This window comes from Hibiscus syriacus, unplaced genomic scaffold (assembly GCF_006381635.1).
Source record: "Hibiscus syriacus cultivar Baekdansim isolate YM2019G1 unplaced genomic scaffold, ASM638163v2 tig00000778_pilon, whole genome shotgun sequence".
NCBI lineage: Eukaryota > Viridiplantae > Streptophyta > Magnoliopsida > Malvales > Malvaceae > Hibiscus > Hibiscus syriacus.
Genome location: NW_024061825.1, coordinates 2,712,625 through 2,737,366, shown reverse-complemented (window position 1 = coordinate 2,737,366; position 24,742 = coordinate 2,712,625). Strand labels below are relative to the sequence as shown.

Sequence of the window (24,742 nt, the reverse complement as noted above, 5' to 3'; positions counted from 1 at the left end):
CTAAGGTTAATAAGTGCTTCGATTCTGACCCATTACAGACTTTGTGAATCAAATTTAGTCTAGGGGATCACATCACTAAATGTTTTTCATGGAAGCCACTATCTAGACGGAGATAAAGAATGTTTTTCCAGAGATACTTTGCAAGACCTACACGAGGAAAACTAGTATTCCTCATTTGTATAATGTTTTCTCTACATAGGTGAAATGGGGCGAAGCTCGGGTATAGAGCTATGATATGCGACAATCATGATTTATATTCAAACAAGTGAAATCATTAACTAGAGAGAACATCATACTCAAAATTTCCAAGTTTCAAATATAAGGTAATCGACTTGTGGCTTGAATCTCTATTTTGTTTTAGAAAATAAAATTCCCTAGCAGAATCGCCAAGCTATCCCAACTGGCCCATCGGGGAAGAAAAGCCAACTAGTTACGACGATAGAGTTTTTGAAAAGATTTTTAATGAAATGATGAAAGTTGTCACCAATCATTTTTAAGGTGTGATTGGAAATTCTAAAATTGAGTAATTCTAATAAAACATTTCTATTTTATCAAAAATACCAAATTTTGGTCTACGAAATTAGAAATCGAGATCAGGAGTCAGTTACGCGTGGGGAAGGATTAACACCCCCATAGCACCCAAAAATTGGTACCTAGTCGATTACCTTATACTTTAAAAATTGGAAATTTTATGTTCAATATTTTATTTAATTTAAAATCCACCGTGTATAGAAATTTTGAATAGGGTGTAACACCCCAACCCGGATCCGACCCGGATCCGAATCCGAGGTGTCACATTGACTTTTCAAACATTTTTCTTTACAAAATGACTAAACTTTAAATTCCTAATTCAAGAAAATGATTACTTTTCATTTATTTAAAATCAATTGTTTTACAAAACATATCAGAGCTTATACAAATTAAATCTTTAGACTACATGCCAACTACACTCTATATAACCAAACACATATACTCAAATAAAATTTTGATCTGATATGTGGAAAGGAGAATCTGACCTGTCTTGCTCCTCTTCGCTTCTCTTCCTGCTTTCCGGAACCTACGTGTGAAACACTCACACGCTAAGTCTATGACTTAGTGAGGCATATAAAGCATCTAATATAAACTATAACTCTTAACAATGAATGCATGTTTCATGCTATCATATCATACAACCTCATATCCACTTTCATCAAATAAATACATGTATACAAAACTATCATCATATCATATATGAGTGTTTGTTATTTCATATTCTTATAATCATTTAATTTTACACCACTTAGCTTATATCACATTCTATTGTCATCATTTAAGTCGTTTATTTGCATAATTCCTAATCATATAATTTCACTCACAATTTAACATATCTTATCTCTTATTTCCATATGTTTCTATTTAACATTTAACCCATAAATTCTCGTTACATATTCTATATCATATTCTTGTATACTAATTTCTTATAATCTATTAATTCATTTTACACATAATTTTGTTACATAAACATATATTTTCATAACTTATTGTTATTTGATTCCACTGATGTTCTCATATGGTTTCTTAGATCCTTATACTAAATTTCATATCACTTAAGAATTTAACAAGGTTAGATCACAATTCTTATTTAAACGTATAAACCTTCCTACACATCTTATCTAATATACTCTTATAATTATTTATATATTTATTTCCTAGTTAATATACTATCTACTTTATCTCAATTCTCATTAGTCATATATATATACTTATAGAGTTCACTATATTTCTCATGTAATTACTTATAACATATCATATAAGTTTATTATATTTCCTTATATTCAAATATATCATACCAAGATATTTCACATAGAAACTATAACATATGTAATAAATGAAACACATACACTCATATCCAAGTGCTCAACCACATATAAAAATCATATTAAGTTGATTTATATTATCTCTTTATTAGCCCATGTACACTTTGGAGAACTAAAGATATGTGAGTACATAGAGGTTGTGCACATATGTTGTCACCACAGCTCGTATAATTCCCACTAGGGGCACTGTAAATTTGTCCCGAAGGATCACTCCTTAAGAACCATATACATAATACAATGAACCAAATAAGTGTACCGAAGTACCACATATATGTTCCACAGAATTACATATATGTCCTGAAGGACCAAGGAGAACCCTCGACTCTTGGCATGGCAACTATACCTCTAGCTCTCATTACACATAACATGGGCATTATCATTTATCTTATTATACATTCACACATTCGTACCACATAGTTCTTTCACATAGCTCTTTATCACATTTTCATATGATCACTTAGTCACGTAGTTCATTTCCATATAATTCACCTATATCATTTATACTCATTTATAATTACATTAACATGTATTCACTTATATCATATAACATATAACACATACAGTTATATTCAAATACTAAGTCACACACCACAATCATATCAACACATTATCAATCTTAATCATATAATCTATGTCATACTTATGCATATATACAAATCCTAATAAACACATGCTTGTATTCATTAATTCATACACTTTAATATGTAAATAGACTCATCGCAAGTCTTATTTCCATAAAACTTTGTATATCTAGTAGTAAGCACTCATCTGGCCTCACTAGTCAATATCGATCTCTTATGTTATCCTCAATGATTATTACTTGTCAACTTCTCTGAACTTTTCTCTCGATCAATCTTACTTGCCAATTGTTCTGGAACTTGTTTAGGCTCAATATCTACATAAATATAATTCTCAAGACAATTATCAGAAGCCTAAACATTATAACTCGATCCTTAACTATTTAATGAACAAAATTTACATTTTTCACTTAAGTGGTATCGGTACCCCTATGTATGGTATCGATACTTCCCTTTAGAAGGGTATCGATACACAACTATGTATCGGTACAGAATTTAAATTCGATGTTTACAGGTATTGATAGTTGACTGATGGTATCGGTACCTATGGTATCAATACCCCTCCTTTAGGTATCGATACCTCCTTTAACTAACTTTTATCATTCCAACACCTTATTATCTTTCATAAATCATCTAAATTCTTAAAACTAAGAATCTCACTAAATTTTTCATGTAATCCAAACTTTGTTCTAACACTTATAACTTCTTATTCACACCTATGACAAGTCAAATTCAACTTCCAAATTCATTTAAACTTTCTTATTCAAATTTTCACTTATGCATTTATTACATTTAATCCTCTATAATTTCCAATTCTTTGAGTTTTAAACTACCTTAAGTTTTTGCTTAAGCTTTCTTATCACTCCATAAATCAAAACCAACTTTAAATGAAAGAATTAACCAGTTTAAGACCAACTCACCTTTAGCCAAGCACCCACGGGAGGAAGAAGATAACTCCAGAGCTTTCTTTATCTTTTTTCCTTCCTTATCCACGTGGTTACTTCTTCTTATAAGGGGAAATAAAAATATTTCTTGTCAAATGACCATTATAACCCTTACTCCATCAATTATTTACTAAATTATCCTGCATAAAATATTGCCAATTAAGTCCCTAAACTTTTAAATCTTTTAGATTCATGCTTTAAAGTTTTCAAAAATTTTATTTTGGTCACTAACCCAACTTTTGGGATGTTACAATTCTCCCCTCATTTTAAGAAAATTCGTCCTCGAATTTTCACTGCACACACAAATAAGAACATATCTTCTATTGTTCTCATATTTTTCTCCACTACTTACTTTTGACCGTTGAAAATTCATCTCATGTCACTTATCATATAAACAGTTACATTCATTCTTAGCACTCAAGATCATAATTCAAATGATTTCCTTCATCATATATGATTAAAACATGCACTTTTCAAAATCAAACAATCTCTTTATACAACCTTACCTATTTTTCTTATTTCTGTATCAAACTTATAACACATGCCTCAATATAGCTTTTATCATATTTGATTCTTAACTTCTTCAAACGTATGAATCCTTATCTCCTTCACTTTTCAAATCTTCTTACTATATAGATCATATCTTTTCTTCTTGTTTCAAAACTCTTTAATACTCATCTCTGATTATCGATCTTAATCGCAACCTCATAACTTTGACATTTAACTTTTCTTTTACATAATCTCATTCTTTACCATCTCTTGTACTTGTATTGCCTCTACTTAATTTATCAGATACCAAATTTAAATAATTCCTTAATCCATTAAAAATACTTGTTCTACTTCCTTAAAACTCCTTTCAAACATGTAAATCCTCATTTATTTGACTACATCATATCTACATAATCATAATTCATAACTATATTCAAATCCACTCCATACTTAATTAACCTAGCCTTATATCTTTTCCAAATCTTACAACTCTATCACCTTTAATATTACAGCTAGTCAATAGCAACTGTTCAATCTAGGGCACAAGCCCTAATTAACCAATCATATACATCGTTTTCAATCGGAATTAACCCATCAATAGTTTACTTAACTTATCAAATCCGCATTCCTACTCATACACAATGAAATATCCTGAGTTCAAACTCAAGCATTACAACTTCCTATATCTTATAACTTATCACTGATGTACCTATTCTTAAACTCTTCAGATCAATATGTACATCACTTGATCCATTTTAGATACTTCTTCTTCTTCTTCAAATTATATAATTCCTAACATAACGTTCAATCCAATTTAACACTTTCATATCTATACTTAACTTCATATATATCTTTTAACACCTTATTTAATCTTCCAGTACCAGACTCTACTACTTAAGTGGGTCTGACTTTCATCGAATTTGATTTTTCAACATGAAATACAGTTGATTCTAACCAAGGTTGTTTTGGAAACCCATAATCTCTGTCTCTTTTTTATAATACTAATCTTTATAAATACCAGTTCTCTTAATCATTATGAGCTCTCTCTCTAGAAATTTAACACCGGTAACTACTTCTTGAAAAATGAATAATTTCAACACCAATAGTATTCTTTTAATCTGAGTGCAAATCCTTCGCCAACTACTTGCATAAATATTTTCATTTAAACCAGCTTAGAAACTATTCATTCAACATATCAAACTGCACTCTTATCCATACACAATACGATTCCCCTGTTTCAAGCTCATAATCTCTGGCTTTATATATCTGATAAACTTATCACCGAGATACTTATTATCAAACTCTTTGAAACTACTAACCACATCACTGAATCTTCTATCATTCTCATAATAATATATGTTTACTGTGCTTCAACTCATTAATATAGTAACTGATCTACTTCATCTAACTTCTCAACTTTTAGACAGTGGAGGCCCTTTAACATTATTCTAACATGATTTCAACTTTCTAAAATCCACCTTTGATCTTATAAGGTACTTCCTGAGGTGTTCGCTCTTCATCCTGTCTGACCAGGGCAGGTGAATTGCGATCAATATCATGTCCATCACCTCTCACATCTTTCAAAACTCTCATTATCATACTTTCTATTATAATGTATCGATCTAATTCTATTAGCAAGACAATATACTCCTTACACTATCAGATCAGAAATTTTCACTTTATGTTGGCATCTATACCTTTTTAAAACTTGTTTAACATCAGTTTAAGCCAATAATCGGCTAAACCTTAGCTCTGATACCATTAAATGTAACACCCCAACCCGTATCCGAACCAGATCTGAGTCCGAGGTGTCATATTGACTTTTCAAACATTTTTCTTTACAAAATGAATTTAAACATTAAATTCCTAATTCAAGAAAATGATTATTTTTCATTTATTTAAAATCAATTGGTTTTACAAAACATATCAGAGCTTATACAAATTAAATCTCTAGACTACATGCCAAATATACTCTATATAACCAAACACATATACTCAAATAAAATTTTGATATGATATGTGAAAAGGAGAATCTGACCTATTTTGCTCCTCTTCGCTTCTCTTCTCGCTTTCCGGAACCTAAGTGTGAAACACTCACACGCTAAGTCTATGACATAATGAGGCATATAAAGCATATAATATAAACTATAACTTTAAACAATAAATGCATGTTTCATGTTATCATATCATACAACCTCATATCCACTTTCATCAAATAAATACATGCATACAAAAATATCATCATATCATATATGAGTGTTTGTATTTCATATTCTTATAATCATTTAATTTTATACCACTTAGCTTATATCACATTCTATTGGCATCATTTAAGTCGTTTATTTACATAATTCCTAATCATATAATTTCGCTCACAATTTCACATATCTTATCTCTTATTCCATACGTTTCTATTTATCATTTAACCCATAAATTCTCGTTACATAGTCTATATCATATTCTTGTATACTAATTTCTTATAATCTATTAATTCATTTTACACATAATTTTGTTACATAAACATATATTTGCATAACTTACTGTTATTTGATTCCCCTGATGTTCTCATATGGTTTCTTAGATCCTTATACTAAATTTCATATCACTTAAGAATTTAACAAGGTTAGATCACAGTTCTTATTTAAACGTATAAACCTTCCTACACAGATTATCTAATATAGTACTCTTGTACTTATTTATATATATGTTTCCTTGTTAATATACTATCTACTTTATCTTAATTCTCATTAGTCATATAGTCCACCACCTCATTACATATATATATACTTATAGAGTCCACTATATTTCTCATGTAATTACTTATAACATATCATATAAGTTTATTATATTCCCTTATATTTAAATATATCATACCAACATATTTCACATAGAAACTATAACATATACAATAAATGAAACTCATACACTCATATCCAAGTGCTCAATCACATATAACAATCATATTAAGTTGATTTACATTATCTCTTTATTAGCCCATGTACACTTTGGATAACTAAAGATATGTTAGTACATAAAGGTTGTGCACATATGTTGTCACCACATCTCGTATAATTCCCACTAGGGGCATTGTAAATTTGTCATGAATGATCACTATGCCCCGAAGGATCACTCCTTAAGAACCATATACATAATGCAATAGACCAAATAAGTGTACCGAAGTACCACATATATGTTCCACATAATTATATATATGTCCCGAAGGACCACGTAGAACCCTCTAGCTCTCGTTACATATAACATGGGTATTATCATTTATCTTATTATACATTCACACATTCGTACCATATAGTTATTTCACAAAGCTCTTTATCACATTCATATGATCACTTAGTCACGTAGTTCACTTCCATATAATTCACATATATCATTTATACTCATTTATAATTACATTAACATGTACTCACTTATATCATATAACATATAACACATACAATTATATTCAAGTACTAAGTCACACACCACAATCATATCAACACATTATTAATCTTAATCACATAATCTATGTCATACTTATGTACATATACAAATCCTAACAAGCACATGCTTGTATTCATAAATCCATACACTTTAATATAGAAATAGACTCATCACAAGTCTTATTTCCATAAAACTTTGTATATCTAGTAGTAAGCACTCATCTGGCCTCACTAGTCAATATCGATCTCTTATCTTATCCTCGATGATTATTACTTGTCAACTTGTCTGAACTTTGCTCTCGATCAATCTTACTTGCCAATTGTTCCGGAACTTGTTTAGGCTCAATATCTACAAAAATATAATTCCCAAGACAATTATCAGAAGCCTAAACATTATAACTCGATCCTTAACTATTTAATGAGCAAAATTTCCATTTTCCCCTTAAGTGGTATTGGTACCCCTATGTATGGTACCGATACTTACCTTTAGAAAGGTATTGATACACAACTGGGTATCAGTACATAATTTGAATTCGATGTTTACAGGTATCAAATACTTGACTGATGGTATCAGTACCTATGGTATCGATACCTCATGAAGATGTTCTTCAAAATTGGTCTTAGGGTATCGGTACCCATTCATAGGGTATCGGTACCCCTTGCCTAGAACAGGTTGTTTCACCCGAAAAGTCATCAACACTTCACTAAATTTTTCATATATAAAGCTTCTCTCATACCACCAAACTCAACTATAAACACTTTAACTAACTTTTATCATTCCAACACCTTATTATCTTCCATATATCATCCAAATTCTTAAAACTAAGAATCTCATTAAATTTTCCATGTAATCTAAACTTTTTTCTAACACTTATAACTTCTTATTCACACATACGACAAGTCAAATTCAACTTCCAAATTCATTTAAACATTCTTATTCAAATTTTCACTTACGTACTTTTTACATTCAATCCTCCATAATTTCCAATTCTTTGAGTTTTAAGCTACCTTAAGTTTTGCTTAAGCTTTCTTATCACTCCATAAATCAAAACCAACTTTAAAACGAAAGAATTAACCAGTTTAAGACCAACTCACCTTTAGCCAACACCCACGGGAGGAAGAAGATAACTCCAGAGCTTTCATTCTCTTTTTTCCTTCCTTATCCACATGATTACTTCTTCTTATAAGGGGAAATAAAAATCTTTCTTGTCAAATGACCATTATACCCCTTACTCCATCAATTATTTACTAAACCATCCTGCACAAAATATTACCAATTAAGTCCATGAACTTTTAAATCTTTTGGATTAATGCTTTAAAGTTTTCAAAAATTCTAATTGGGTCATTAACCCGACTTTTGGGATGTTACAGAGGGTGTTGATTTACCACGACTAATAATGACCACCCTCGGGCATTTATACGAAGGCTTCGTTATTGATTCCAATAAACAAACATTGCCTCGATATCATGATGTAGGGTTTTGAAAAAGATGTTGATTTACTTCATGAATAAAAAATGGTTACCCCTTGGCATTTATACATAAGATACACAGTTAACTATTGGTAAATGAACATTGTCTTATTTTTAAATCGAAACGCAATCAAACAATTCATTATTGAACCTAATTATGCTAAGTGGGTTAATTAAGGCTTCACTCTAACTTAAAGTGTCAAATTATGTAACTTATAGAACATAAAGGACTAGACCTAAAAATATAGGCTCTAATATTAACCCTATTTGATTTTAACCAATTATTGAATCGAATAGTCGAAATGGGCCCTTAGGCATAAGGCGAGTGTCAAATCAAATATTCCCTAAATTAAAGACTAAAGTGAAAATAATCCTAAAATGGAGGCTCTAATGTGAATTGAATAGTCGAGATAAACCCTCGAGCATTAAGGCGGTGGCCAAATCGAATTCCCTACATTAAAGGACTAAAGAAAATAAGCCTAAAATGGACCCTCGGGTATTAAGGTGGGGGGGAATCAAATATTCTCTGATTTTAAAAAAGTTTGAGGACTAAATCTAAAGAAATCTAAATTTAAGAACTAGAACTATAAAAGAATGTACTAATTAAGGACTAACCTAAGAGAAATCTAAACTTAATAGTATTAAAACTAGGACTAAAATTGAATGAATTAAAATATATTCAAATTAAGCTAACATAGCATGATAGTGACTAAATTAAAATATGATAAAACAATATGTCAAAAGTAGAAAAAAATAAAGGCATTAAGGACACAATGACTAAAATATAAAAATGAAAAGTTAAAAGGATATAAACATAATTTTCCTTTCTAAAGCTTTAATAACTAACAACTAGGAACAAAAGAAATAAATACACATTTAGTACCCTAATTTGAAACTAAATAACAAATAAAAACCAATCATATGAACGATTTGCAAAATCAAGGAAAAACTCCAAGGACTAAAAGCCAAAATTCTATTTTAGTTCTATACTAACAGATTTAAGAAACAAAAGGTAATAATAACCAAATTGATGCTTTGATTCGAGATAAAACATCACAAACAAAAAACTAGAAATTGGTGACCTAAATGTAGAAATAGGGTAAGTTTGAGGGATATAAAGGAAATTTCTCTTCTTTAAAGCTAACACAAAAATAGGAAAATCAAGTAATCAAGTAATCAAGGTTTACATGTTTTAATTAATTTATAATATTAAAGAAACGAGGGACTGTTTTACAAAAACAAACCAAATGTTTAATGTCCTATGTGTAATTACCCCAATTTTACCCCTATAAAACTCATATTTTTCCTTAAACAACCATTTTAACACATGATTCCAAAACACCAATTTTTCCTTTTTGTTTTCTCTCATATCTCCAACCAGCCACAAAAAGAGCCACCGAACCATCTAAAACCAAAATTCCCACCACCATATCTTAGTGATCATTTTTCCCCTCCAACCACCACCAATGATGGTCGAAAAACTTTAATCATACCAAAATAAACCAAAAAAACAACTTGAATCCTCTTATTCTTCTTTCTAAGCCCAGATCTGAGATAAAAACTACACAACTTACCCCCCACGACCTTCAACTCTTCGGGTTCCCTATTTTCAACGACTATAAGGTGATGATTGGTCGCCACTTTTGTTCTAACTCTCCTCTCGTACCTTTAAAACCTCATACAAGACTCTAATAAAACCTTAGAGTCCCTTGTCTATTTGGCTATCTTCCCCGACGACGATAGCTCTGACAAAGGCCCTTACAAACTCATGTAAACCTGATATTTTTATTATTATTTTATTTCTTTGAAACTCATATACACATGCAAGGAAAAACAAAAGAAAATGTATAGAAAATGTCTACCTCAAAGAAGGATTTTTTTTTTTTTGATTTGATTTTTTTACAACAAAATTTGCTTTAAATTTTTTGTTTGTGGGGTTTTATACCCGTTTTTATAGAGGGTTACATGTGTCAAAAAAATCAAATTTTACTAATCTTTTGTTTTTGTCTCTTGTTTGTTGAGTGGTGATAGTGGAGACATGGCAAGGCTCACGTGCCCTGTCATTCGATTGAAATCATAGTAGAAACGGATCCGTGGGGACCAAATTTGAGGCGCGTGGAGAATAGAAAAGTCAACATCAACGTTTGGGATATTCTGGAATCAGTGTGTGCCTCAAACGCGTGGGTAGATCGACCGTTGGATCTCTTGGTGGCATACGAACCGTTGGATCAGAGGTGGGATCCAATGGTTAAGAATTGTTGGCGACGAAGACAAAATGGTTATTAAGGTAAACAATAATCTCGAAAGATTTGGATCGTTGGATTTAGAATAGATCCAACGGTTATCCCTTGGCTGCACGGATTTCCATCTCTTGACTATGAGAACCCTAAAGTCTCATTAATCTGGACTATTGGATTGGGTCAGATCGAATGATTTTGTTGATTTGTTGCTAATACAAAGGGTTATGAAACCCTAATTACTTATGCGTCTACACCGTTAGATCTTCTTTGAATCTGATGGTCTATGTTTAGTGGCGTTTTGGGGAAGAGTGGGAACCCTAATGGTTCTCTGGCGCTTTGGGGAAGAGTGGGAACCCTAATGGTTCTCTGAGTTCTTTACGCGAGACTGTGTGAATTTGGCTTTAGCTTTGGGTCATTTACTTTGTAAAATCTTCGGACTGTATTGGGTTTATTTGCTTGTATTTAAACATGCATAAGATATAATAGATTAGTATCTTATATTTTATTTATATGTTAATGTATTATATATTTATATTTTACTAATCGAAGTAAGTAATGTCTATATAAATATAATTAATCATCAAACCTTTATTTTATTTCTAATTAGCACCTGTAATCACTTCATTCCTATTCACATATACATATATTAGTATAACGTAATATAAATACTCACTAAAACCCTTAAATATTTTTATTTATTTATAGCTAAATGTAACTCAATAGTTCAAATTTAATTTAGGACGAAAATACATGTTTACAACTATTAATATTTTAATATAAAAATAATAAAATTTATCTATTTTTAAATAATTAAAATAAATTATTAAAAATAATAAATTATTTTTTAAGAATGTTAGTATTCAATTATTAAAATAAAATGTAAATATATAATTGAGTGGAGCCCTTGAATTAGTAAGGGTAAAATTCACTCATGAATTAGTAAGGGTAAAATTATAATTTTCTTCGAAACGTAAAGTTGAAAATGAAAAAAAAATCTTAACTTTTGCTGTTGGTTTGAAACCACCGTTTCAACCGCAATTTTTTTACCTATTTGACATTAATTTTACAGTCAAAACGAATTTTTTTAACTAAAAATGTTTTTAAAAAACTTTACCAAACGCACCTTAGTTAAACACGTTTTTGTTAGTAATAATTTTTCATTAGATGAAAGGAGAAGGAACGGATTACAATACGTATCTCTCAATAAAAAAAAATTAAAATTTTATTATTCTTTATTTTAATTAATTTATACTTTTAATTGGTTTATATTATTTTAATTAATAAAATCATCAAATAATTGTTACTTTTATTTTTTTCTCGCGTTTTAATGAACATGTTTAGTTGATAATCTTATTTCATTTCAATAATTAATGTTTACATTATTCATATTTAAATAATTGATATTTTGAATAATTCATGATTAAATAATACATGTTTAAATAATTGATGATGATAATTCATCTTAATAAGTTTTCAACTTGTGATTTGATAAATATTTGAAATAATTATGTTATCTAAATAGAAAAATATTTTTTATCTTAGAATTATTGAGTTCAATATTTACATCAAAAATTAAATTTCCCAATTAAAGATGTTCATATGTAAACCGATTCTACAGTATAATTGTCTTCGATTGCACATTGAATCTTTTTGTATTGGACAATCTTCAATAAGATCGTTATCACAAACAATTTATCCGACATCACCTTGTATTAATAAGACAAATTGATTCATCGATGCATCTGAATTGTACGATGATAAATAATGATTTGTGAAGAATAATAATTGTAGAGACGTCCGACCAACAGTTTCACTGTTGAAGAAATCCACAAAAATCTAAATAATGATATCAATGAATAGAAGGTCAGCAATTGAAATAGATGTGATAGTATAAATAGAGAAGCGCTCTCATTCAAGGACAGATCGAGGGGTGCTGGGAGTGCTCACCTATAAAAGATTTCATGCCACATTAAAATTTATTCATTTCAATAATAATAATAATAATAATAATAATAATAATAATAATATGATTTCTTTAATGGGAATATGAGCTGATTCTTTGTACCAAACAAATCATTTATCACAATTTTTTTCGGTTGAGCCGTACAACGTGATCATGTCAGAGTGTTTATATTATTTAGGAAAATATATACAAAAATTATTAATATTTTATCCCTTTAAATTTATTTTTAATATTTTTAATTTTATAATAGTTTTTTATGTTAACTTTTATTAAATTAACTCAAACATAATGAAACAGTAATATTGTTTTTATTAAATTAACCAATCATGAAAGGCCACATGTAACGAGCATAAGCTACAAGGGAATCACAACAATTATTTTGCAAAATGACCCATCAAATACAGTAAATATTTCATATATTGGTCTCGAATTATTAAGTCAATTTATGACAATCCTTTAAGGGTGGAATTTCGCTGGAGTCAGAAGTAGCCTAGGTCTCTGTCAATTATTTTTTTAATGTTTATCAATATTAATATATATTGAGAGAAATAAATAGAATAAGTTCTATATAAGTTCTCCGTCCAAACTAAAATAAATTTATCACCAACAATTTTTAATTATTTTTAATTTGCATATTTTCTCATACGAATTCAATTCTAAAATAAATATATTTATCTAAAATCAATCTTTATATCAATTATACATTTATATAAATATCATATTTACTTAAATGTTTAATTTGATTCTACGGAGAATATAAATAAATTAATATAAATATCATATTTAATTAAATGTTTAATTTGATTCTACGGAGAACAGTGAACAGACATTATAGCATATATATTATTAATGTTTTCAAAATAGAATTGGGTAAACTACAAGTTTAGTACCCTAGTTATCACTTTTTATGTTTTGATCACTCAACTATTTATTTTAAAATTATATCTCATATTACGTTTTGGTTTTATTTTGATCACTCACCATTAAAAATTAATAAAATTATTGGCGTGATATTTTTATTTTACTTTTCAATTATGATGTGACATTATCTTATGATGACACGTTAACATCACTGTTAAGTTTTTAACGGGTGATCAAAATGAAATCAAACTAAACATTAAATAAGCTTTTTGAAAAAGAATTAGATGACCAAAACGAAATAAAAATAATAGTTGGATACTAAATGTGTAATTTATCTTATAAATTTTTTATTAAGCTAAAGTGATTACAAAATAGTATATGTTCTAAATACTCTCAACCATTTGATAATGAACGCTCAATCACCCCTACTACAGTTGTTGATGCTTGAATTCGAGACCTAGATAATTTGGTTCGTGCTATCTTATAAAAGTTTGGCTAAACCAAAGCTGACTTGCTTACTTAACAACATAAAAACCCAGCGCTTGCCTTGATTACGCGTGCTTTGCCTTCAAGCCTTTGGAGGAGGATACTTAATTCGATTTCTACCACCACGATCAAGAACGAACGTATAATTTTATATTAAAGAACAAGTTTATAAAATTTTAAGAATAAAAACATATTAATAATAAAATATACATATAAAAATTCGTAAATTATATGAAAATTTTAAATTTGTAAGAGATGATCGACCTTTCAATTCTTCGGTTTGTCCCTCTCTATGACACTAGCTGTGGAGCAGCTTTCTACTCATCATGCTAGTTGTTCATGTGACAACTATGTATGATTCCTTTCTCTAAATTCTCAGAAAATCAAACAAAGTGAAAGAAATGAATCAACCAAGAGAATAAATGAAAAAAAGTAATTGCCAGAAGCGTGGAACCCAAGTCATATCGATAATTAAATGTGCATGGATGCTTCATTACCAAGCACAGCCATATTGATCACAAAATCTAGCCAAGCAAGGCAGATCAATCCGAGTTAGCCATGAAGAAGAAGAAGAAACCAAATTATTCTCTCTATTTAACTCACTAATAGACTTTTGTCTCTGTCTGCTTGCATGCTATAGACTTTGTGATGATGACATTGCACTCTTCCTCCTCCACCCTGGTAAATATCCAGGCAAAACACATCCACATTGTTGGATCGGATCGATACGATCGGAAGTATTCACTAAAGCTTACTTCTAAGTTCCTCAGAACGCCCATATCCAACTCTCTCCAACCTCCGGTAAATCAGGTCAATCCTTCTCACACTTTGAGTATTAGTTCTGTGTTCCCTATCGTCGTTTCGCCTAATGATCGAACTCGTTCGATGGCAGAGTGTTGCAGCAATAGTATTCGGAGACGGATCGGAATCGAGGCTATACCCCTTGAAAAAGAGAAGATCAGAAGGGGCTATTCCCATAGCATCAAACTACAGACTCATTGATGCAGTCGTTAGCAACTGCATCAACAGCAACATCAATAAGATATATGCCATGACACAATTCAATTCCACATCCCTCAATTCACACCTGTCAAGGGCCTATTCCGGCGCAGGTCTCGGGAAAGAAGGGTTCGTCGAAGTGATTGCAGCGTATCAGAGCCCCGAAGATCAGGGTTGGTTTCAGGTATCACACTGCCATTACAGTGCACATAGTAAAATCAAATGATTCTAACTTAATGTGTACCAGGGAACAGCTGATGCTATAAGAAGATGCCTGTGGGTACTAGAAGAGTACCCGGTGGTGGAATTTCTGGTCCTTCCCGGCCATCATCTCTATAAAATGGACTACCAAAAGTTGATTGAATCTCACCGGAACAGCAAATCTGATATAACTATTGTTGCTTCAAATACTATGAGAGATGAAGATGCAGGTTTTGGTGTACTCAAAATAAATGCAGAAAATCAAGTCATGCAATATGGTTTGAGGTCAGATAGAGAGCCCCAGAACTCTAAAGTTGTAAGCTATCACCATCGACTTTACTTTTCTCTCATTTTGATCTCCTATAATTACAATTAAAATAATTATATAGAATAGGGTAAACTACTACCAATTATTCTTGCATTTCTGTTCTTATCATCCAACTAACTTTTTTTTCGAAATCATATCACTTGCCGTTAAAAAATTAATGGTGTATGTCATGACATCATTGAAAAAATTAAAAGAAATTATCATATCCTCAATTCTTTTTTATTAACAACGGGTGACTAAAACAGAACCAAAACATAAATTTAGGTATAATTTTAAAAAAAAATACTTGGGTAAATGGAACTGTAGAAATAGTTGAGTGATTAAATACGTAATTTACCCAAAAATAAATATCCCTAATGTTTGAGTAAATAGTTATTTTGACCCACTATTTTTCTAGAGCAAACAGACCCCTCAGTGTATAGAAATTATTGGTCAAACAAATGCTCAAAGCTCCAAAATATTAGATTTTTGTCCTAAAATAAAACGCAAGGCCAAATTGCTCAAAAAAATTAAGGGTTAAAGTGACTATTTCGTCAAATGTTAGAGGTCTTCTTACCCTAAAATAAGTCGTTAATAGTCAAAATGCTAAAAAAAATTAAGGCAAATTATTTGTTAAACGTTAGGGACGTATTTTGGCGTTAGGACCTTACAAATACAAGAACTCCCCTTGATGATTTCTTGTGAAAATTGTTTTCAGGCTGAAGCTTTGACTAGATTGAGTGAAACCAATTATAGGTGTATTCCAAGTATGGGAATCTACCTCATCAACCGAGCTACAATGGTGAATCTCCTGAATCAACATTTCCCCAAGGCAAAGTACTTTGGGACAGAAGTGATACGAGGTGCATTATCTCTAGGAATGAAGGTCCTCAAACTTCACTAATTAATGAATATATATACATAAATTCATTCATTTCACCACATAATGAGAGGATCCTGTGCATTTCTCCACAGGTTGACGCATATCTGTTTGAAGGGTATTGGGAGGACATGAGGAGCATTGAAGCATTTTACCAAGCAAATATGAATTGCATTAAGATATCAAACGTGGGATATAAGTAAGAATCTGTGACAATGTTAATGCACCATTTTGCTGAATAATTTCCCCCAAACTAACACAAACTTTGGTTGCAGCTTCTGTGATCGAGATTCTCCGGTCTATACGATGCCTCGATATCTGCCTCCGACGATCGTAAACAACGCCGTCATAATGGATAGTGTGATCGGAGATGGTTGCATTCTCAACGTATGTATGCATGTTTTAGGTGCATCATGCATGAGCAATCGAAGAGATCGCTTTTGTTGTATTTGATCATGCTTTTAACTCGATGTGACAATAGAGGTGCAAGATCAAAGGTACAGTGGTGGGCATGAGGACGAAAATTGGAGATGGGACAACCATAAAAGACTCGGTGATCATGGGCTCTGATGTCTATGAGGTACGTAAGTATGCATGCATGTATGTATTTAAGGGTTTTTCATCCACAAACTTCATATTTACATATGTTGACTAGTGAGCTGGTGTTGGTAATAGATTGAAGATGACGGAGAGAGCAACACCAACAGTAAGAGCGTCCCGATTGGAATCGGTGAGAATACTGAAATTAAAAAAGCCATTGTAGATAAAAACGCAAGGATCGGAAAAAACGTTAAGGTATGAACCTACTCTCGTTGGGACTCTAAATGAGACGTGATATACTAAAATCTACTCGAATTTGAATAGGTTAAACTTTAGTCAACATTCAAATTGAATGAACTCGACTGAGTTCGAACTCGATTTGAAATCTTAACGAATCAAAGTGAATTACTTGACGCCCAACTAAAAAAACTCGTGGATAACTCAAAAAAAATATTAATTTTTTATTTTTTTAAAATTAAATTATTAATAATATTAACATTTATAGATTGTTGTTTTTAAAAGTAATATAAGATTTTCATGTACTTAAGATTCAAGTTTGAGCTTCAACCGAGCTAAGCCTGAAAATGTTTTGAGTTCAAGTTTTTACGAGCTCGAGTCGAGCTTTAATTTTTCATTTCGAGTTCAAGTTGAACTTGATAATTTTATGCTCGTGAGCTTTCGAATTAAGTCTAACTCAACTTTAAATTTTTCGAGTCGAGTCGAGCTCAATGATATTCAATCTCGACTCGACTCATTTACGGCCCTAACTCCTATGTGGAAGCCTTTTTCATTACTTACAGCTGAATGATGTTTTGTGTACGGGCAGATAATCAACAAAGATAATGTTGAAGAAGGGGAGATGGAGGGCATTGGTTATATAATCAGTGGTAGAATAATGGTGGTTCTTAGGAGCGCAGAGATTCCAGACGGCAGCATCTTATAGTCATGACGACTAAGATTTAATTGTTTATTCAAAACCAAAATTGTTCATTGTTTAGTTCCAAAGTGATTCTCTATGTCCTTTGACACAAAACAAGCACATACTGATGGTTGTACAGTACATCTCAAGTCTCAACACACCCATCACTTCCTCCTCTACTAGTCTACTGCAATAAATAGCACTTTGAAAGTTTTATGTACATAAATAATAATTAAAGCCAAAGAATAGAATTATACCTTTCATTTCTTTATTTTAGGGTGTTGACTTGCATTTACTCCATCTTACGGCCGCATAACCTCTCGAGGGGTCGAGATGTCTCTGTTACGATGCTGAGATACATTATGTTTTGACTAAAATTGAACGAATTGATAATATAAAGGGTTAACAAAACTATTTGTTTTAAATCTTTGACCAAAATTAGATAAAATGAGAACATAAAGACCATTCGTGTAATTTGCCTTTTATAATTTTATAATCAATTATCATTATTGCTTCAACCAATCAAAATTGACACGTCATCAAACATTTTTTTTTAAATTTAGTTCTTCACTATGTCTACATCATTAATTGAAGATTTTATTATTTTAACGAAGGGGTCTATAATGTCATAAATTATAAGATTTTTTTTTAAAATCTCATAGTATTTATATTGGGTAAAGATAATTAATCTCTCTCGTCATGAATCATGATTGATTTTTGAATTGATAAACAATGGTTAAATATGTTCAATTTTTATAAATGGCGATTAAAACCTTGATCATGTGTTCAATGGATAAGGTGATCAATCATCATGTCACGTCTCTTGATTTTACATAGGATAAATTACATGTTTAATATTTAAATTATCAATTTTAATTTATTTTATTATCTAAACTTTTAGTTTTTTCAAAATCATACCTAAACTTTAATTTTTGTTTCATTTTAGTACTCGTTCAAAATTTAACGTTAAGTTTTGAAAAAATAAATTGAAAGTTTAGGTACTAAAACGGATCCAAACTGATAGTTTAGGTTACTAAACGCGTTAAGTTTTTAACGATGGATATTAAAGTGAAACAAAAATTAAATATTAGGCATAGTTTTAAAAAATTGAAAGTTTAGATACTAATACTAATCAAAACTGGTAATTTAGATACTAATTATGTAGTTTACCCTTTTACATATTATAGTTTAGGTGACTGGGTCGAACAAAAAATACTTTAGGTATTTACCCAAACAAATGCTATATTTGGAGGACTTATTATTGAATTAAGCTTTTTATTTTTTCCGATCTAATAAAGTCCCCGCGTCCCTTTGTAAACACTCTGCTGGCTCTGGTTTTTAACCACAAAACATAATCAAGATCAAAAAACAAATTCTCTTCTTGGCTGCTTGCAGGTAAATCTCAGAGCTATTCTCTGTAATGCTTTTACTCTTTTAATTTCTAATCATCAATACTGGAAAGATGGTGGATCGGATCGTCATTCCTCTACCAAAAAGATGAGTGATTTGAAGTATTTGATCAAAACAATCGTCCTGTAAGATTAGGAATAGAAGTAGTATGGTAGTACATGAAAAGTGTATATAATGATATTAGCATTCCAGATCTATATGTTATTGTTGTTTTCGTTGACATTTTTTCAGTAGTATGTTAGAAATTGTTACGTATGAAACGATGATGATCTGGATCTGGATCTGAATGTTTTGGATGCTGTTTTACGATTTGATGATTTTTATGTCTCAGATCACTATCTTAGATCTAGCCTCTATGTTTTTCGATCTTGCTTTAATTGACATTCGAGGAAGGATTAACGATTTATGTTACTAACTTATTATTTGGTATTTAAGTCTTCCTCTACTTTCTCTTTTCTGGATTACTTGATTTGATTAATTACTTGTAAGCTTTGTGATTAAGGTATGTCATCGTCCGATAAGCCAGAAATAGTTGACAGGGGTTTTAAGGACAAGGAGGGTGACGATGACAAGGGTGGATTTATGGATAAGGTCAAGGACTTCATCCATGACATCGGTGAGAAGATCGAGGAAACAATCGGCTTTGGGAAGCCGACTGCAGATGTAGCTGCGATTCATATCCCTTTTATCAATCTTGATAAAGCAGACATTGTGGTTGATGTCCTGATCAAGAATCCGAATCCTGTTCCAATCCCCCTCGTCGACATTGACTACCTCATTGAGAGTGATGGAAGGAAACTCCTATCCGGCTTGATCCCAGATGCTGGAACCATCCATGCTCATGGCGAGGAGACTGTAAAGATACCAGTTACTTTGATATATGATGATATCAAAAGTACATACAATGACATTGAGCCCGGAAGCATCATTCCATATAGGCTGAAAGCTGATCTCATTGTTGATGTTCCTGTTTTTGGAAGATTAACTTTACCGCTCGAGAAAACTGGGGAGATCCCCATACCTTACAAGCCTGATATTGATCTGGAGAAGATACACTTCGAGAGATTCTCTTGGGAGGAAACTGTTGCAACTCTTCACTTAAAATTGGAAAATATGAACGACTTTGACTTGGGACTCAATTCACTTGACTATGATGTCTGGCTATCTGAAGTGAACATTGGAGGTGCAGAACTCGAAAAATCCACAAAGATAAGCAAAAAAGGAGTCAGTTATGTCGACATTCCTATCACCTTCAGGCCAAAGGATTTTGGATCTGCCCTTTGGGACATGATAAGAGGAAGAGGAACGGGTTACAGTATTAAAGGTCATCTTAATGTTGATACTCCATTTGGACCAATGAAATTACCCATCAGCAAGGAGGGCGGCACAACTCGCCTTAAGAAGGATGATGATGACGATGACGAGGTATGTTAGTTCTTTGGCTAACCTGTTAAGTATTACTGTTTCAGCCTTGGTTGGATTGTGTTTACATTGCTATTTATAGAATCCACGAGTACAATTTTTCATTCTAATTGCAGGATTAGAGCAAGGCTGGCCCCCTTGAGCATGTTTTGCTTCATTACAGACAGTTGATGGCTATAATACATTATTAAATGGTGTGTTGAAGTTGATGTTTAAATTCTGATGGTAAGGATGTACTGCAATCGTGGAAGACTTGGTACCTATAACTATGCATTTTTATATATTATGCATTACGTATGTCTGCATGAATGGGAGACTGAACCCGGTGTTTGATTTTGCCTAGCAGCACTCATGAATTTGCATTTGAATCAACTGTTATATTTATTTTAGTTTGATTCAGGCCGTCTTATCTTAACCTTTGCCTTCTGCCTATTTGAATAGAGGGTTATATTTGCATGCGGTTCATTTTTTTGAAAAAAAAGTGTTTTATACTATATCTAGGCTTTTGAAATCTAAATATCACCAAAAATAAAATAAAATAATTATGAAAACAATACTCATTTCAGATTATTTCGCAGATTGACACTATTTTCTATTGGGTAGGGGTATAAACGGGCCGAGTCGAGTTCGAGTATTGTTGAGCTCGACTTGACTCAAAAACTTGCGAGCTTAAAATTTTCAAGTTTGACTCGAACTTGAAATCTTGAATTGAAGCTCGTGAGCAGTTTGAAAATGTTCGAAATGAAAAAAAAATCTTAAATCTAACTCGATTGAAGCCTCAAACTCAAATTCGAACTTGAACCTTAAATACATGAAAATGTTATTTTATTTAAAAAAAATCAATGCATAAATGTTAATATTATTAATAATTTATTTTTTAAAAATTAAAATTTTAATATATTATATTTTCGAGTTGTTCACGATTTTTTTTAATCGAATATCATATAATTCGTTTCGATTCGTTAAAAATTTGAGTTAAATTAAAGTTAAATTCATTCAATTCAAATATTTATTGAATTTTGAGATAATCGATCTCGAATAATTTAGTATCTATCTATCTCAGATTAGGTAAAGGCGTTGCGTGAAAAGGACCTTTAAAAATGTGTGTGGGACACGCCTTCTACCTATATGGCGACATACAAGTGGTGCTAAAATGAAAGAAAGAGAAAGAAGGGATAAAAAATTGTGTCAAAAGAATAAACACGGCCGATATGTCAAAGGCATTAATTGCACGTGTTTATTATTTTTTAATTAAATTTGTATATTATTTTCATATTTTTCTTTTATTTTCTTTTAACTTATTTTTTAAAAATTTTGATCCATTTTTGTCACGTTAGCTAAAGACTTTTCTTATAAAAAATATATTATTTTATGAAATCTGTCTCTATTTTATATGAAAACAATGAGTGTCAATTTGAAAAATAATCTAAAACAGATATTATTATCTGTATTATTTTTTATTTTGATGATATTTAAGTAAGTGGAAAAAGTCGGCAAAATTGGCTCAATAAGATACATGAGTTTTTTATTTAGTCTATTAGAACAAGTTATTACTTATTTTGGGATTTATGGTCTTTTCTATAATGACATGAAACTTATTATGTCGAGATGATAAGTTTTAATAAAATTAATTTTTTTATTTTAACTTTTTAACTCGATGTGATAGATTTTAATAAAAAAAATTATTTTATTCGAACTCGTATATTTTTTATTAAAACTCGTCATTTCGATGTGACGAGTTCTAATAACACTGTAAAAAATGTGATAGATCTCAAAATAAATTTTAACTTGTCCTAATGAGTTAAATAAAAATCTGTTATCTTTATTGGGTTAAATCGACCGGAAAAAATAGTATATTTGAGGAATAGAACCACAAGGAGGATTTGTTTTGCTAACATGCCTCCCCAGACAATACTCTTGACAATCAACAGTCGCACGTGTCATATAAGGGTCACATTGAAAATCTATCTAGAGACATTTATAGGACGTTCCCTTGTTTTGCTAATATTATTTTCTTTTAATTATACAATCATCCACAATTTCTTAATAAATATAACGATTTATATATTGAATAAAATTTTATTTCTAGCGTTAATTTATAAGTAAATATAATATTAGATTGCGGTCTCTGGCTCATCATCAATCTAAGGCGATCCTTGAAAATTCATTTAAATTATAACGGATGAACCTGACAATCAATTTTTTATTGGGTAACAAGAAAAAATTATGTTAGCAGTTTCCTTTGTTTTTGGTTTGACTGACTTTGGTCATTAAATTTTTTTATTAAGTGCGTCTCGTTCATTATGTTATGGTATGTTCAGTTTAAGTATTTCGATCGTTAACTTCCGTTAATCTATGAGTTAACAATTAAAAGATTAACAAAAAATCAATAACACCCACTTGTTTCTTCTTCTTCTTCAAAAATTCAAAAACACCATCTTCTTCCTCCTCCTCGAGCTGGAGCTATTCACCATTAAATGACACCATAGAGACTAATAGCTACGTGATGAAGGCATTCGCCGCACGAGGATGGAAAACACAAACTGTAAACTTAAAAGTATCAGAGAGATCAAACCTGCATATATTGATTATGCGCAATAGGTTTATAACAGTAGTAAAACTCAACCAAGAAAAATGGAAAAACCTGGTTTTCTCATATATGGTCAATTAGTACAAAACTATTGTATATATACAACCATGCTAATCACCATGACCAACAGCTAAGATATACAACCATGCTAATCACCATGACCAACAGCTAAGCTAACTTCCATAACAAACTAAAACATATAACTAACAATATAATATATATCATAATAAGGTTCCTTGACTTCTGTCAACTTTCTGGCATTTGTATCACCTTCATTCTCACTTTTCCTCTATGATTGTAGACAGACCAGTTAGCATAAAAACCAACTTATTCTAGATCAAAGAATGCTTGAACTGATAGCAGAGGATAATAACCTTTCTTCATGAGTCAAAAGAAAAAGTAGCAATATCGTTGTTTTTGAACCGACAACAACGTCATCAAAATTCTTTGTCCAGAACAGTAGAATATCTATTACCATTGCAAACTAAAAGAATATTAGAAGAGAAGGTTGCAAGAAAATCAGAAGAGCTATTACCTTGAACACAGTGATAGTGAAGATGGTTTCGAAACCAAATAGAATATTAACATTGAGGGTGGTAGAAGAAAAATATGTTGAGAAGGCTGTTAAAACTAAAAGATTATTAAAAGAGAAGGCTGCAAGAAAATCAGAAGAGCTATTACCTTAAACACAGAAACATCAGGTGCTTCTTACTATCATAATTAGGGCCAACGTCCTTCTCAACATATTTTCTTTTGCCACCCTCAATGTTATTCTCTTTGGCTTCGAAACCATCTTCACTATCACTGTGTTCAAGGTACCTTTGACAGTTATCTTCTTCCATAGCTTCTTCCTTTCTTTTCTTCATTACACGTACCTAAACACATAACAAATGAGAGGTATCTTCGACAATCCAAATGAAAAATGCAGCAACAAATATCATGAAAGGTAAATAAAGAACTCCAGAATTGGGCAATTCTTCATCGTCTTTCAATACTTTCGGTATTTTCTCTTCTTTTTTTTATCCAGCAACTCAAATGCCCTATCCTTGTTTGAACCCTCGTCACTAATGTTATTATTCCTACTACTACTGTCATTAACAGTGTTAACTTTTCTCGTCAAAAGAGCATGATGGTGAAGCTATTCAGCCCG

General features: G+C 31.1%; 2 protein-coding genes across 3 annotated transcripts; both read left to right on the top strand.

Moving 5' to 3' along the window:
• The first annotated feature begins 14,805 nt into the window (after positions 1-14,805).
• LOC120219221 (inactive glucose-1-phosphate adenylyltransferase small subunit 2, chloroplastic-like) lies at positions 14,806-18,194 on the top strand. The gene is made up of 10 exons (XM_039216069.1): positions 14,806-14,875; positions 14,965-15,134; positions 15,217-15,507; positions 15,571-15,840; positions 16,550-16,717; positions 16,807-16,910; positions 16,987-17,098; positions 17,193-17,291; positions 17,387-17,506; positions 18,078-18,194. Exons 1-10 carry the CDS (start codon positions 14,806-14,808, stop codon positions 18,192-18,194), a joined length of 1,521 nt encoding a protein of 506 aa, XP_039072000.1.
• A 1,271-nt stretch (positions 18,195-19,465) lies between these two features.
• On the top strand, positions 19,466-22,938 carry LOC120115304. Of its 2 annotated transcripts, none has more exons than XM_039136041.1 (3): positions 19,466-19,565; positions 20,083-21,005; positions 22,880-22,938. In XM_039136041.1, the coding sequence occupies exons 2-3, from the start codon at positions 20,085-20,087 to the stop codon at positions 22,895-22,897; spliced, it is 939 nt and encodes a 312-aa protein (XP_038991972.1). In that variant the 5' UTR covers positions 19,466-19,565; positions 20,083-20,084; the 3' UTR covers positions 22,898-22,938. The 2 variants fall into 2 exon arrangements, with proteins under 2 accessions (XP_038991972.1, XP_038991976.1); XM_039136045.1 differs by lacking the exon at positions 22,880-22,938 and adding an exon at positions 21,119-21,344.
• Positions 22,939-24,742: the final 1,804 nt, after the last annotated feature.